The sequence below is a fragment of the Plutella xylostella genome, chromosome 18 (assembly GCF_932276165.1).
Source record: "Plutella xylostella chromosome 18, ilPluXylo3.1, whole genome shotgun sequence".
NCBI classification, from domain to species: domain Eukaryota; kingdom Metazoa; phylum Arthropoda; class Insecta; order Lepidoptera; family Plutellidae; genus Plutella; species Plutella xylostella.
Window position 1 is genome coordinate 3678288 of NC_063998.1, and position 17249 is coordinate 3695536.

At 40.6% G+C, this 17249-nt stretch overlaps 1 protein-coding gene across 6 annotated transcripts in view; it reads left to right on the forward strand.

Moving 5' to 3' along the window:
• LOC105392952 (sortilin-related receptor) overlaps positions 1–16346 on the forward strand; it is a 41161-nt gene extending 24815 nt beyond the window's left edge. For 5 of the 6 annotated variants that reach the window (XM_048627531.1, XM_048627534.1, XM_048627533.1 and 2 more), the window contains 14 exons: positions 3060–3224; positions 3534–3700; positions 4222–4337; positions 4634–4839; positions 5189–5349; positions 5714–5790; positions 6557–6829; positions 7179–7314; positions 8852–8957; positions 9304–9429; positions 9717–9865; positions 12300–12508; positions 14142–14345; positions 14679–16346. In XM_048627531.1, the coding sequence (XP_048483488.1) occupies positions 3060–3224; positions 3534–3700; positions 4222–4337; positions 4634–4839; positions 5189–5349; positions 5714–5790; positions 6557–6829; positions 7179–7314; positions 8852–8957; positions 9304–9429; positions 9717–9865; positions 12300–12508; positions 14142–14345; positions 14679–14740 (2157 nt within the window). In that variant the 3' untranslated portion in view covers positions 14741–16346. Of the gene's footprint in view, positions 1–3059; positions 3225–3533; positions 3701–4221; positions 4338–4633; positions 4840–5188; positions 5350–5713; positions 5791–5998; positions 6153–6556; positions 6830–7178; positions 7315–8851; positions 8958–9303; positions 9430–9716; positions 9866–12299; positions 12509–14141; positions 14346–14678 lie in introns of all 6 variants that reach the window. The other variant, XM_048627535.1, reaches the window with a different exon arrangement.
• The last annotated feature ends 903 nt before the right edge of the window (positions 16347–17249 follow it).

The window sequence follows — 17249 nt, forward strand, 5'->3', positions numbered from 1 at the left end:
AGAAACGTTTTTCTGCGTGTGTGTATGAGTCACCTAAAGTGTCGGGTGAATGTTTAAAAGGTATGCGTACACTAAACCTCCCGTCAGACAACCGCGCTGTCGTCTGTACGAAGTGCTCCTCACATGCACGCTCCTCATCATTCATGTGCGTATTCCCTAACTTGCTATCAATAGGTAACTGTTCTATTTCCCAAAACTTGCGTAATTGGGTATCTATAGCTTCCGTACTGTCTATAGACTGCGTGAAATAACACTGAACTTGCTTGCGATAGCTTGGTTCAGAATAAATAGGGCCAGAAATAATCCACCCTAATTTAGTGTTTTGAAGGAAGGGACCGCTCGATAGTCTCATTCTTCCTTCACATAACAACTCCCAAAATATGTCCACACCTAGAAGAATGTCTATGCTTTCACATTCATAGTAGGTTGGATCCGCCAAGTGAACATGATCGGGGATATCAATGTTGCAATGATCGATAGTAACAGTTGGTACTGTTGATGTGATTCGCGGTAATACGAAACACTTTATGCGCGCAATAAAGGTGCTGATTGTAGATTTTACTTGGATGTCACACAGTTGCGTACTTTCTGTGACTAATCCTCCTACACCTTGAATTTGTTGAGTGGACTGTATTGAATTTAATTTTAGTTTGTTGCATAACGACTGCGTGATAAAACTACGTTCACTACCGTTATCTAATAACACGCGTGCTTTATGAAAACAACCTGCATTGTCGGCTATCTCAACTATTGCTGTCGATAATAAGACTTGTTGCACCGGAATTGAGCGAGCGGAGTTTAGTTCGAGGTGTGCGTTATGAACCTGAATAGAACTATTCTTATCATTGAAGTCAGCTGAGCTCCCTTTGTCCCTCGTCGCAATCAAGGTCAACGACTGGTTGTTTACGTTTTCACTATTACATTTATAGTTGCAAATTAGTGAATTATGTTTTTTATCACATTTCCTACACGGACCGTACCTACATTCAGTGCTAGCGTGTCCTGACCGAAGACAGTTTTCACACAACTTATTCTCCTGAATAAACTTTAGTCTATCCTGAATATTGCAATTCAGAAATGATTCACACGAATATAACGAGTGCTTACCGTTGCACTTGGGACATGGTTTGTTGCGATTGAAACTGTTGTGATTATGCGGTGATTTATTCTTTGTTTTTTCGGTGATGACGTTGCAGTGAATTTTAGGCGAATTTTGATTATTGTTAGGTTTTTTATTATGTTCGCGTGACGTGTAGAAACTGGTTGTAGGTTTATTGTGATTTAAATTGATTGTCTCCAACATATCCGCCCTGTCCCCAAGAAAGTTAATTAAATCGGTTATCTTTATTGACGAACTAGAATCGTTGCACATTGATAACAATCTACTTTTGTATTGTTCCCACTCACGTTCGGTTATTTGATCTAATTTGGACACGGCCATGTACACAATGAGTGTGTCCCAATGCTCGACGGGTTCACCGAGCATTTTCAAGGAACGTATGTTTTTTAGAATGGTATCAATGAACTTTCTAATGTGGTCAGGTGATTCTTTTGATAAAGATTGCAGGGAAAACAATGATTTTACATGTGTGTGCACTAATAACCTGCTATTGTTGTACCTATTCAATAACAACTCCCATGCGATGGTGTAGTTGGCAGATGAAATTTCGATAGAATCGATCACGGATTTTGCGTCACCTATTAATGATCTTTTCAGATAATGAAGTTTACCGAAATTATCTACTTTGCTGTTGTTATGAACTAGGGATGTAAACGTGTCACGAAACTCTAACCAGTGCTCATATGAACCGTCAAAGGTAGGTAGGCTTATTGTAGGCAATTGAACTGATGCGCATTCAAAATTAGATGATTTTGAGCTCCCCACAGACCTATCATCGTTGGTCATGCATTGAGCCTTAGCAAGGACACTATAATAATCCATTTCGAAGGTTTCCCGGCTTTCAATCTGACTAGATAGTTCGCTATCAGAAATATTTTCTTCAATTTTGTTTTGAATTTCGTTAAACTCGGCATACAAATTTAATGCGCCTTGCATGCGTAACTTTAATTCTGCGCGCTGACTTTCTGATAATGTTTTATCAGCAAACTTATCTACATATTTAGAAAAGTTCGTTAATCTACCTTTAATAGATCCTCTTTTCTTGTTAAGGACTTTAATTAGCTCATCTATCTTTGGTGACGTGTCCTTAGTGCTAGTCATCATGGTGCGAGTGAAAATGTGGAGTACTTACAGCTTTTAGCAGGTCGTAGCTGATGTGTAGGTAGCACAGGCACAAGCACAAGCGACAGGTGGTAAGCAGATGATGAGGCAATTTTATGACACTGGAATGAGATAAGCACACTTTGACACAAATTGTAAGGATGGGTGAGGGCAGGATATTGCGGTCGGCCTGTCTCACCAGATGATGCGTGATGCTGCCTGCTGCTGAGTGTTGAAGCCGATCTTCCACGAGTGCGTCTTCACCGTCCAAGGAGCTGGTTCCAGCAGGTGTTCGGCGTAGAAGGTCCAGATGTTGGGGCTTAGGGCTGCGGTCATAGGCTCTCCAGTTGGTGGTTGTGGAAATGATGTAGGCGACAACTTTCTTGCGTGTAGACTTTGATTTTATTAATTATTTACAATGTTTTAAATGTACAGTGGCAGTTAGGTGAGAGGCGAATTCGAATGTGTGAGTGTTAGTTGCGCGTGTGAGGTTCTACAGGCTTCTTCAATGACGTAGGCAGGCGGACATCGTGTTGGCGTCTTCTTATTGGTCCCCGTGAATATGTCGTGATAAAGGCTGGCTCTGATTGGCTGTTCATGACGTGATATTGGCGAGAGTGGCGCCATCTAGTGCTCAGTGCGTGTATTAGCTGCTCTGCTTATCAGCTAGCGTACTAGTGTGCCGTAACAGAATTCAACCAATATTGACCTTATCCTGGAGCTCCGCCCAGGGTCATGAGTCAGTCAGATATTCTTTATTGTTCACAACACCCGCTTCTACGCCAATCATTCTATATCATATCATATCTCAATCACCATTAAACCTCACTCCCCTCAGGGTCACAAGTCCACGTCAGACTGCCAGTCAGACTCGTTCGTCTGTGACGACGGCACCCGCTGCGTGTCGCCCGTGCTGGTCTGCAACGGTCACCAGGACTGCTACGACGGGACTGATGAGCTGAACTGTTCGTCTAGTGACACAAGCAGCAAGAGGATTTATCAGGTGAGTTGTTGTGATGCTTATGTAGATCTAGGTTAGCTAACAAAACGATAGTAATATTTCACATTAACATCATATTTGACACACATGTTATGCAAATAGACAATAGAATCTCGTATCTTCCTATTTTGTTTACAGATTGCGAAATACGTAATTATTGGTAGTTATTGACATTCTTTTTACGTGACTTATCACATTTGTGTCTGTTCTATCGCCCGCTCCCTTAAACCTTCCCAGCAGTGACTTGCAAAGGCCCTGTATTAATCTCTGCCTTGATCTATTTCAGCGTTTTAACCTGTATTTTTTCTATAGTTCCTAAGCCTCGGCGTGGACCAATCGTCCATCAACTCGACCTCATTCCTCGCATCGTGTTGGATGGCCCAACAGAAGCAGGTCACCTATAGCTTCCTGCCGTCCATAGCCAGGGTCGACGACGGGCACTGGCGGAACATCACTTGGACCAATGACAGCGTCTATAGGTAAACAAATGAGAGTGTCTATAGGTGAACCAATCACAGTGTCTATAGGAAAACCAAAAATGACAGATTCGAGTCTTACCGCGCAACCACAAAAAACCATAAACACTGTTTAACAAGGATTTAAAACGTAATTTGACAGATTTTGTAGGGGTTTGACAGCGCTAAACACCTAGCTGTTAAATACTGTCTAAGGATGGGTTGCACCATTTAACTTTAACTATTACAAACGTCAAATTTCTTGAAGATTGATTTCTCTCGTCAAGGGATTTGACGTTTGTAATAGTTAAAGTTAAATGGTGCAACCCACCCTTAGTTTTTGTGGTAAAGCCTTTAGGTCTACCAATGGGAGTCAAAAGTTGGTCCTGGAACTCATGGCTTTTGTAATTGTGGGTGTAAAGTGCTCTCATTCACATGACTGTGGTAATCTTACCACCTCCCTCGTTAAAATACATTCTCATCTACCTCGTTACATTTCTAATAATATTCTCACCGTCACCCACATAAACTGTAATTTGTTTTAGATTTACTGGACTGGAGCCGTACACGAACTACAATGTAACGTTCTACATCCGCGACAGCAAATCCAACAAGACATACCCGTCGCTCAAATACGTCAACACCACCACTGGGGAAGGCGGTAAGATATAATAATTTAAAATTTGCATGTAATTCATTAATTGATAAAAACTACACCAACCAAACAATAGTTTTACTAACATTGAAAAAAGTGGCAGAAGCTATCCAAAAACCTTACGAAAAATCACATGTCACGTAAGCGCTCATACTTTTCTGTTTCACCACCTATTTACCACATCACATCACGAGTCACGACCCATCACGTCCCTACTGCTGGGGCACGGGTCTCTTACCAATGAAGGAAGGATTTTTAGCTACCTACTTACTCATTAACCGCTCCTTCTTTTTCTCCCGCAGTCCCTCTCCCCCCAACCCGCCTAACAGTCCACCAACTTACCGGGCGCCGCGTCAACGTGCTCTGGGACCCTGCCCCAGCCCGCGGCGTGGTCCGCTACTACACGCTGCACTCGGCGCCGCCGCTGCCGCCCGTCGAGACCGTCACCACCGAGACCAACATCACTGTGGCCGGCTACTTTGTGCCCGGGACTAACTACTCTTTCTGGGTAAGTGGGTTGTCATATCCTGGCCGTCGTAATAGTAAAATTGGTAACATGACTTGAAACTGAGGTGTGGGCGGAATGTGTCAAAACGTACAACAGCATTAATCCGCCGCTACTCTTCTATCTCAGAAAGGACGCAATCGGAATTCTGTCTTATCTTTCGTCCATAAGTATGCATCATGCACAAATGCCCGCCATTTTGTTCTAACTTCACGTTTCGAAGTGATAAACTATACGACATGGGTGATGACTGGAATGATGAGTCTTCATAAGTCTTCATAAAATCTACCCTAAATTGAGATCGATTCAGACGCAACCAATACTCTATTCACAACAATCCAATCCCCAACAGGTGACAGCAACAAACGGCGCGTTCACCTCCGAATCATCCGCCATAGCTACAATAACCTTCGACGAGCTCGGAGACGTGGACGACATAGCCAACGTGAGCATGGCGCGCCTCACCGACTCCAGCGTGTACCTCGAGTGGCACAAGATACGCGGCATCGAAGGGTTTGTAGCGACATAATAATATGTTTTAGTCATGTTTTGCTTGTGTTGAGGTCCACCAACCCGCACTTGGCCAGCGTGGTGGACTAGGCCTAAACCCTTCCTTCATTGGAAGGAGACCCGTGCCCCAGCAGTGGGGACATAATGGGTCGTGATGGGTCATGTTTTGCAATGTAAGCTTTTTGGTTACTTCCAGTTGCGATCAATGCGCAGACGCTAGTCGCCTCGCGCCCGCCATGGAACTAACACACTTGAAATAAGTAATTTGTTTAATATGTGGAGAAATCCAGTTAATAGTTTGGCCTCAAGATATCACTGCATTCTTCATTTACCATGATCCTGTAGTAATCCACTTTAACTTCAACAGGTTTAAAGTGCAGCTGAGGTTACCGATGCAGTATGCCAAGCCGCCGCCCGTGATGACCAAGGAGCATAATATTACATGTGAGTGGATTGTTTATTGAGTTTAAGCCTCAATTTCGCCATAGTCGGTTAGATCGTCACCTGGTTTTAGTTCATCAATTATACGTCATCTCCATATTAAATTCTTGACAAATGTGTCAAAAGTCAGCTACTACTAATCCCTGGTTATGATCTAACCGAGTATGGTGAAATCGGGGCTAAATATAGCTAAGCATGCGACGTGAACGACATCGCCAACGTGAGCATGGCGCGTCTCACCGACTCCAGCGTCTACCTCGAGTGGCACAAGATACGCGGCATCGAAGGGTTTAAAGTACAGCTGAGACTGCCCATGCAGTATGCTAAACCACCGCCGGTGATGACCAAGGAGCATAATATTACATGTGAGTTGGTTCTTGGTTGAATTGATTGTAGTTGCGTGAAGGTGTGTCGGAGTGAAAACATAGCGAAGCATTTCAGCGATATTTCACTGAGCTCGGCTTTCGTTGTATGCCATAGATATCAAGAAAGTAGAGTCTTTGCTTGAAACAGGAGTCAATCAAATAACCAATCCTAAAAGCAACCAATCACTAAACCTTATACAGAGTGTTGCAAAAAGCCTCGGCTTTTTGTACCCTTTTTTCAAAACCTTTTTAGCGAAGGGAAACACTAGAGCTGGTCTAGGTTAGTCGCTGTGGTGAAAGAATAGAGTTTTTCGCGGAGTGCCCCAGGTATACTGGACGCATACAAATACAAAGTACTGACTACAACTTTTTACTGACACATAATATTATTATTTCATTTCCAGTGACGGATCTCCCGCCAGGCATCAACATATTAATCGACATAATGGCGTACAAGGGCGACATCATCGGAACACCTTTCACCATCAAACTGAAAACTGCAGGCGTGGAGCACGAGACTTTGAACTTTACTGCCATATTATTAAAGGAGAAGAGAACTTCGGTGCAGTTGAGCTGGTCGCCGCCGAAGGGGAAACGCTACAGCAATAAGGACCTTGTGTACACTGTGTTCTACACCGACATGATGCATAGAATGGTGCCGGGAGAGATACGGAATGGTAAGTATAGCTTCATAGTTATTATTTAATTTGGAGTGTTATTATACTTCTTCTTAGCGTGTCGGTGACAAATAGACTTGGAATAGGGTGAAATGATAAGCCATTAGTTGTCAGTCGCTGACTGCTTAGGGTGGGCTGGTGGTGCATAAGGTACTATTGATACGTCACCCGAAGAGCTTCCATACAACATTACGTACTTTTTATCTACAATGCAGTTTTGTTGTATTATGACGGCGATTATTCGCGAGGACTGATGAGTTCTGTTGGTCTAGCTTCTGTTCAATAAACCCATAAAAATATATCATTCAAATGCCACCCATTCACCTCTACAATAACACTCCACTTCCAGACACGCGCATCACTACCCGCAACACCAGCGTCACAATAGACGGCCTCCACGCGTGCGAGAGCTACATCTTCACCGTGAGCCTCGAGCACGGGCCGGCCGCGCGGCTGTACGAGATCATAACGAGGGATAATGCCAAGTTAGTGTGGATTTTATGACTTTGGTCAATGTTAGGGTAGGTAAAAAATAAAAAAAATACAGGATTCACTTATACATACATATACTCACGACTGTAATCCCCAAAGGGGTAGTCAGAGGTGCCTCGCAAGCGAGCCACCCGCTTTTCGCTGTACGCCGTTTTTGAATGAGTACAATGCACTGAAGCTGTCGGGTAAGTGGGCTACTTACTCACTTATACAGGGTATTGCAAAAAGGGTATACTAAGCCTGAGTGACAATAGACGGTCTGCACGCGTGCGAGAGCTACATCTTCACCGTGAGTCTCGAGCACGGGCCCGCCGCGCGGCTGTACGAGATCATTACCAGGGATAATGCCAAGTTAGTATACATTTTTGAATATGGTAGAGAGTTCATAAGAGAATGGACGGGTGTGGCCAGCGTAGAACAGCTGATGCGCTTGGCGAAGAATAGAGAAGAGTATGCAGGGCTGACCGCCAACCTCCAGTAGTGGAGAGGCGCTAGAAGAAGAAGAAGGTAGTGAGTTCAAATTTGAAGAATAGCATGATTCACTTAAACAGGGTATTGCAAAAAGGGGATACTAAGCCTGAGTGACAATAGACGGTCTGCACGGTTCAAATTTGAAGCATTACAGGATTCACTTTTACAGTGATGGGAATAAGGCCGAGTTTTGCTTGGGGTCGATATCCGAAATTAAAATGCGTGTTGTCTTCAAGTGCATTATTGCAAACTAAAAAAACATAGAAATTCACATGCATACGTACTTACATCTATGTAGGTAGGTTCTTATAACCATGTAGCTACATATTCGTGGTAAGTAATGCAGTAGGTAGCTACTAAGCCGAACATACAGGGTATTGCAAAAAGGGTATACTAAGCCTGAGTGACGATAGACGGTCTGCACGCGTGCGAGAGCTACATCTTCACCGTGAGTCTCGAGCACGGGCCCGCCGCGCGGCTGTACGAGATCATCACCAGGGATAATGCCAAGTTAGTATGGATTTTGTATCAATGGGATAAAAGGTAATTTTTAATCATAAGATGTATTGATGGACAATGATGTCGATTCTGAAGGCGGAAATTCTAATTTTAACGCTGTCAAAACCTTAATTTCTTTATTTAAAATTCGACTCTATGAGTGTTCCCGTAAATGTCATTTTTTGCTAGCAAATTTTATAGTTTGACAGCGTTAAAATTAGAATTTCCGCCTTCAGAATAGCTACCAATGGCCTATATAAAATAATACACTCACGAGCAAGTATGTATACATATAAGGGCCCTAGAAATAAAAAGCGCGAAACAAGCTATTTTTCCTATGGACTGCAACTGAGTGGAGAAGTTTTGTGATCAATCAAGCCGTTCAACCCGTAAATAATTTTAATCAAAAGCTCTTGCAAATCTGGAACCTGTGTGCGTTCACGTTAAGTTTTGTGTTCAATCAAGCCGTTCATCCGTAAATAATTATAATCAAAAGCTCTTGCAAATATCATAAAGTTAAATTCCCTATGTGTTTAATTAACTGTTTTATGTATATTGTAGAGCTCCGATCAAGAACCTGCACTTCAAGAACGACGAAAAGAAACGCACGCTTGCGATCATGTGGAACGCGAACTGCGACGTACTGAAGGAAGATATCACGTACAGAGTAAGTTATACCTTTATTACTAAGCTAACGGACAAAATAAATAGTTTTTGGCACACCATGGATAAATAATTAGACATTCCTTGATATAATATGCTTACGACTGGAATGGACAGCCAGAGTCAGTGTTCGTTGTACATTTGAAGGGCTCAGATTGGTGGCGAGCCGTATCGCCATTTTCGAATGAGTACAAAGCCCCTCATCTAGCATACTAAATTGGATTCCTTCTGTAAAATTTCGCGTGATTGAAACGTTAGGAGAGTGTAATAGACAACCTGTACGTAGTATGGAATTCCATCAGAATCTTTTATGTATTTTTTACAATCTTACACCTATTATTCTATTACAGCTAGTGATAACAGAGCTGACTCGCAACAAGGTGACCCGCACGGAGTTGCTGCCGACGCGCAATGTGTCTCTTTCGCACGTATTCGAGAACGTGCCTGTTGGAGGGAGATACAACATCTGTGTTTACGTGAGTGATTGATATTCTGTTTATTGGCCTGTTAATTTGGAAGCAAATGTGTTAGGTCAGTTGCCGTACGAGTTACCACCACTAACACATTAGCAATCACCAATGAAACAATGTGTAAATGGTCCATTTAGAACAGGTATACTGTCATGTTGAAAGGGTGTTTAAACCGGAATTTATAAGGCTTCTGACAGCCTCTTGAAAGGCTTTATCAAGTATCTTAGCTTTGATGGGAAGGGCCATTGTCTTGTAGTTTGAAATAATTATCTAATCCACTAATATTTCCACAGTCCAACGTCCCAGATGCAGCCCAAACATGTGCCCTCACTCGAGGCCCGGTGATCCCTCCGCCAGACAACGTGGTGGCGTGGCTGTCACCCAACGGACACGTGATGCTGAGCTGGAGGCACCCGCACGACACGCCCACCATCGCGCCAGAGTGAGTAGCAGGGCGTCCCACGCTATGTTACTACCGCGGCTTCGTGAAGTGATGGCATTGCTAAAGAAACGCTTTGTTCGACACTTCTTTTCTGTATAATAGGTATATTAGGGGCTAAAAATCCATTAAGCTTATAGTACAGTTCTCCCATATTAATAATGCACATGCAAATCTTCGCAAACTGTCGTATTCCCGGAAACACCCGAATCATTGAATCGTAAAAGCACTTGCATTTTGATCCTTGTTCGAAAGAAATAGTAGTCAATATCATGTGACACATAATCGAAAACAATTTGGGCGGTCGGTGGCTGTCACCGATCAGTCAAAGGTCCCAAGGTCAAGATCAGTATTACTTTTGTGGAATTATAAAGAGCTGCAATTACACATCGTTCTTGTTATTTTTTTCAAATGTGAATTTAATTTCAACTTTAATTATTTTTGACGACGCCATATTATGAGGCACATTTAAGAATAAAATATACGTCACATTGATAGACTTCACTTAGCCAATAAAGCCACACCCAAAAGACCAAGTTGTAATTGTTATTGTAATTGTGAATGATCAGCCCTGTAAATACTTTTGAACTGAGATTTTAATGTAAACCTGTGTTTTAAATCCATATTTCTTCTTCTAACATAAACCTTGTGTTATTCAAACCTTATTTCATCCATATTAACACCAGCTTGAGCAAGACATTTGAAAAGTACTGTAACATTTTCAAAGTAAATTTTAATATTATGACAATATTATGAATTATCGACTCAAATTTCGTTACTGATAAATCAATATCTCTTTTAGCACCAAACACCTAAATCTAAAAAAAAATGCATGAAGAAAATGCACTTAACCACTCTAAATACGAGGGCTACACCGAAAAGATCGGGAATAGAATACTTAGGAATAAATTAGAGTGAAACCTTTTTGGTGTATCAAATGTAGTGTTTTTTCAAACATAATTCCATTTTCGAATTTTAAAAAAAGTAAAAAATAAAAGAGTATTGACCATTTGAATTTGACAAGTCGGTGTAAAAAATGGAGCTTACGCGGGAACATTTCCGTGCAATAATTTTTCACAACTTTCGTCGAGGTTTATCTCAAGAACAATGTCTCGCCGAGCTTGTTTCTATTTATAAACTTGAAGCACCAAGTAAAACGACTATATATCGTTGGTATTCTGAGTTTCGCCGTCGACGTTCCTCTCTTACCACAGTCCCTTCTACTGGTCGGCCAAAAACAGCGGTAACACAAGATAACATCGATGCTGTACGCCAGTTAATAAAAGAAGATAGACATGTGACATACGAGCAGATTCGGGCTTCTCTCAGCATTGGTATGACAGCCATTCAAACCATTTTACATGAAGAACTGGGTGTCAAGAAGTTAGTTTCGCGCTGGGTGCCCCACCGTTTGACCGAGGAACAAAAGTCGGCTCGTGTTAATTGGTGTCGATCTGCTCTGCAACGGTTCAATGGATGCAGTTCAAATGCTGTCTACAATATCGTCTCTGGTGATGAATCGTGGATTTATTCATATGAGCCCGAAAGAAAACATCAATCGGCAGTTTGGGTCTTCGAAGGTGAGGTCAAGCCAACAAAAGTTATTCGCTCACGCAGCGTGTCGAAAAAAATGGTCGCTTCGTTTGTATCGAAAACTGGCCATGTGGCTACGATTCCATTACAAGAACAAAGGACGGTTACTGCTGATTGGTACCTAACAGTTTGTTTGCCGGAAGTCGTAAGAGAACTTCGTAAAACTAACCCGAATCGTCGTATAATCCTTCACCACGATAATGCAAGCTCTCATACCGCTCGCAAAACAAGAACGTTTTTAAATATGGAAAACGTGGAGTTGATGGACCATCCTCCGTATAGCCCTGATCTGAGCCCCAATGATTATTTTACATTCCCAAGAATTAAAGATATGCTACGTGGTCAACGGTTTAGCGGCCCAGAAGAGGCGGTCGAAGCTTACAAATCAGCTGTTTTGACAGTATCCACTTCAGACTGGAATTACTGTTTCAATGATTGGTTTAATCGAATGAAAAAGTGCATTGAATGTCACGGAGACTACTTTGAAAAACAATAAAAGTAAATAATATTATGATATCTTTGTACTTTTTTCTATTCCCGATCATTTCGGTATCGCCCTCGTACATCTCTAAATACATGGCGTTCGGAAATACGACCGTTGCCGAACAATGGCGAAGATTTCTATGCGCATTATCAATTTTGGGGAACTGTACCAGAATATGAAAGATATTTAAATGAAAAAAGAGGACATAAGATTGCAACCTGAAGAAAAACACCGTTGTAGCCTACACAAGGCTGTGTAGTGTGTTGTGTACCTATTAGGTGCACTTCGTAATTTTTTACCAGAATAACAATCAGAAGCAAGATAATTAAAATACTAATCATTCCCTTACTGTCCTTCCAGCCACAAATACGAAGTGCTGATATCCAGCAAGGAGATCCCCGCTGACACGCTGCACCCGTCAGAGCCTGACATCATGGTGCTGACGGCGCTATTCTCGCCCTTATTGACGCACGCGCCGCCGGCCTCCCAGCTGTATGTTGCTGTCAGGTGTATCACTGCTGACGGATATGTCAGCGATCTCAGCCAAGTGCACACGCTTACTATGGAAGGTAAGTGTTGGGGGTGCAAAATTAATTGAAAACTATATCCCATTCTACAGGGAAAGACATCTGCAGGGCGATCACGAACAATATAGAATCGAATGCGAGTGCGACTAGTGGCAACTTGACAGCACTTTCGAACACTTTTTACCTATAAAATTGACAGTTGTCGCACTCGCATTCGATTCTATACGTTAGCTCGAATTTTCGTGATACGGGTACTGTTACAAACAAAAACTACCTTTATTCGAATGTAATAAGGGTTTTGACAGATGTATTTCCCCGTGGAATGGGATATAAATACAGATTGGTGAAAATACCCTATAAGATTCGCAACAGGAAAGAATATACATATAGCTAGACGTACGTATTATTACGTTCATTTATCATCAGGCTTTCCGATTACTATTCAAGCAAGGATGATAGCATCTAAAAGACGATTGATGTTGATGATTGTATTACCTGTACTTCGTGGTTTATTACTTGTATTTTTCATGGTGACATAAACTTAGGATATAGTCCAGTCAAAGAATGAGGTGTAGAGTGCGTGAGCAGGTAACTCAGCGATTCCTTCAGAAACTTGTTCAGGGGGCTTAGGTTGTTAACATACCAAAAGTCCTGACTCCTAGGTGATGAGCGGGGGGGAGGAGGGGGGGATAAAGATATGAATTTTTGGATTTTTGCTTATATCTCAAAAACGGTGCATCGGAGACAAATATTATAAACTACTAAAATGGAGGTCTTAAAATTATCTAAAACTTTTATATCATATGTTTTTTTCTAATTACTAACCGTTTTTGAGCTATTACCCCTGGAAAAAATTGAAATTTACAAGAAAAAGTATTCATGTCAAAAAATTCATAAACATTGCATCATATTGTCTTAACCAATTCATAAACGAAAAAAATGAAGAGGAAAGAAGTTGTAGATTTTTTTATTCCCTTTTAGAATATATTACATATGCTGGTCAATGTCCAACCCGCCTAAAGTTAGAGCTATTTTAAACTTGCATTTTGGTAAAGTCACTGACAAAGCACACCGAATTAGTAAGGTTAAGTGTGAGTAAAATAGCTGTACCTTTAGGTGGGTTGGACATTAGCCAGCATATGTATACATATTCTAAAAGGGAATTTAAAAATCTACAACTTCTTTTCTATTCATTTTTTTCATTTATCAATAGGTTTAGACAATATTATGCAATGTTTATGAATGTTTTGACATGAATTCATTTTTCTTGTAAATTTCAACTTTTTCCGAGGATAATAGCTCGAAAACGGTTAGGAATTAGAAAAAAACATATGATATAAAAGTTTTAGATAATTTTAAGAACTTTATTTCATTAGTTGAAAATATTTCTCTCCGATGCACCGTTTTCGAGATGTAAGCTAAAAACCAAAAATTCGTACCTTTATCCCTCCCTCCTCCCCCCCACTCATCACCTAGGAGTCAGGACTTTTGGTATGTTAACAACCTAAGCCCTCTAAACAAGTTTCTGAAGGAATCGCCTAGTTACCTGCTCACGCACTCTACACCTAATTTTGAGTCATTTATTGACTGGACTAATAACATGCTTTCTTTACAAAATTATTACCAATGAAATCTAACTTTTCATTTTCCATCATCATCCCTAACTTATTTCCAGGCATAGAACCAGACGCAGAGCCCACCACCATGGGCGCGGTCTGGTGGGGAGCAACCAGCGCTTGCATCGCGGCGATACTGTTGGGCGCGGCGCTCGTCCACCTCGCGATGAGACACCGCCGCCTCGCGCGGTCCTTCCTGCGCTTCACTAGCGCCACGCCGAGATATGACAGCCGGAGGGGTCAGGCTACGCTGGGCGATCATGGTTAGTTGAGTGACTTGTGTTTTAACATGATTATTGAATAAATTTTGATGTTTTTGTATGTTTAGGTCTTAAAACACGAGCTTATCAATTGGATATAGGTACTTACCGATAGTAAAGCTGTCTCTTAATTAATAGGGAACAGTCTAGGATGACGAATATGATATACCTAGGTATAGGCGAATATGACATTGGTTCCATAGAAGAAATGTCAAAGACATGTAAAGCAGCAGAAACATTAGTTAGGTATCTTCAGAAAATAACAGCGTTAAATGTATTAGCACTTTATGTCCATCTAACTGAACCAATGATCAAATGATTTATTGTTATTTCCAGATGACGACGACGTCCCGGCCATCCACGGATTCTCAGACGACGAGCCTCTTGTCATTGCATGAACGAACGCATGAATTCGTCACACCGAGCAAAATTCACTATAGCTGTTAGTACGCAAAACTAACTGTACGTATACCCTGCGACCAGGATATTTTGGCCCTTGGACAGGTAGCGCCACTGTTTATGTAAAAAGTCACCAATGGACAAATAGTTCGCCTTTTGGCCACATGTCAAAATATCCTTGTTGCACCATAAGTGGGAAACAAATCTTCAAGTATTGTGCAGGATGATATTTAGGGTATTTGTGTAAGCGTAAGGACTGTTTGGCTAAACACATCTGTATCTAGTAAATGTAATGTAACGTGACAATATGTTGTAATACTCTATTTTTTGTATGTTCCAGTAAAGTGCCGAGGTCCGTTTGCCATTTTGTTTATTGTTCTACGATAATCTTTGCGTAATGCTTGATATTTTGTTGATTCGGGCGAGTCTCATCTTTATGTTATCTGCTTCATGTACCTACCTATATAGGTATATTTTTCCTAACATATAAATGGATTTAGATAGGTAATATCAGTGATTTTGTAGCATTTCAATTACTGCATCATAATCTTGTCATGAAAAGTATTTGTTATATTTAAATATCTGAAGTGATTTTAGTTTATGTTAGACTATCGAATCTGGGTTGTGATAGTTTTGTTTTTAATAAGGGCAGCGTGAGCCATAGACATTCATTTTTTTTTACTAATCTTATAAAAGAAAATTTCTGTTTCGTTTTGTTTTATTCCCAATTTGATTTGTTTAATTAGTTTCCTTTGAAATTTTAACAAGTTTACTAATAATTACTAACCTTTATTTATGTAACGAATTTTATAAAATACCCAGAGTATTATTAACGTTATATTTAGTAGTCAATGAAGGGTAAAGTGTAAGGTATTTTATTATGGCAACCCTGCGAATGAGTTTCCTATAAAACATGGTATAGTTTTTTAAATGTCATTCCAAATGTATGTTTTAAGGAAATTCCTGCGTGATGGTAGCATAAGGGCTGTAAATAAAAGACTTTGAGAGTATAGATATATATTTAAAATCCCTAGAACCATTGGATATTTAACAAAAACTTTTTCTATCTGTTTATTTGCCAATGGGGAAGGCAGAAGACATTCATATATTTCTTAAGGTCAATGCCGAGAGAATATATTTATGTTTCAAAATATATATCTATAAATATATGGTAACTATTTTTATTATTTTATATAACGTTGCTCATTTAGTTATCTTTTATGTAGTCGCAACTATCTCATAAAAAGTGATATGTATTAAGTTCGACGCCAAAGATGTCTTATAAGCAGCGAAAGTACAATTTAAATTAATTGTAATTTATGATTTATGTTGTTAAAATCATACTGAAACATGTTTCACTAAATTTTTGGCATTTCAAATTATATTTACATCATTCAATTATAACTATGTAATATTGCAATAAGTTTGTCACAACAGTTTATTGTTAATAGTTTAAATTCCAATACGATTATTATACTTTGTACTGTGACTAATAGAGACACAGAGCTAAGTATTCAGTTGATATGCTTATAAAATACGATAAAAAATGTTTTAAATTAAAGTACACTTCATATGAGAAATAAAATAAAGTTTCTTAAATCGTAACTTATATTTTCTTTATCCAAATCCAAAAGACATCTTGGCATTATAACAATAGTGTATAAAAATACTGGCAGTGAACAATAAACTCGAAAAAAGATTTTAAATAATTCCTAAACCGGAAAGTGCTCGTCTCACCCAATCACGCGCCGGCAGTAGCACGACAGGGGAAGTGACGTCACAGCCCTCTCGCCATACAACCACGCCCACTGCAGTTTGCCGTCCATTCGTGTTGCATATTAGTGAACCGCCTGTACTCGTCTGTAGTAAGAAATTCATTATTTTATCGCCTATATCATAAGTGTTTGGTGTTTAAAAAGATATCTATTGAATTTTATACTGTACTTTGTGCAGCCCCGGGAATGAGCTTGACGTAATGTTATTTATTGTTATGTCGCTAACCTCCAACGCATTCCACCAATCACTGAATGCGCTGTAGGTATTTATATAGTGACGTTTATCTATGTCGATCACGAACCTGTGAAGCGGCAGCAGAGTGAGTTTACCTAATGAAAGTTTGGCATAATAGTGAATCCCATAAAGAACATACCACACAGCCCGGCGAGTCGACGGTGGCGCAGAAAGCGTCGCTGGGCATGCGCGCCCCCTGGTGGCGGTGGAGGCAACTGCTGCACTCTCGCGCAGACACTATTGAAGCCCGCTGTGTCCGCGGCCTGGGGTTTAGTGCTGTAGAGAAAATATGGAGGATGGGAATAAGAGCATTAGCTTATAATATTTGAACAGTTAAGGAGATTTCTGCCTCTAAGGTCTAATAGTGGTAAAAGGTAGGTATTCAGCCTCCGAGATCATCAACTTGGTGGTTAGGAAATATAATGTTGATCACCTGATGTCTGAAAAGTGAAATGATCCATGCTGTCCGATGGACATGTGAAAGGTATTTGTCTGCGC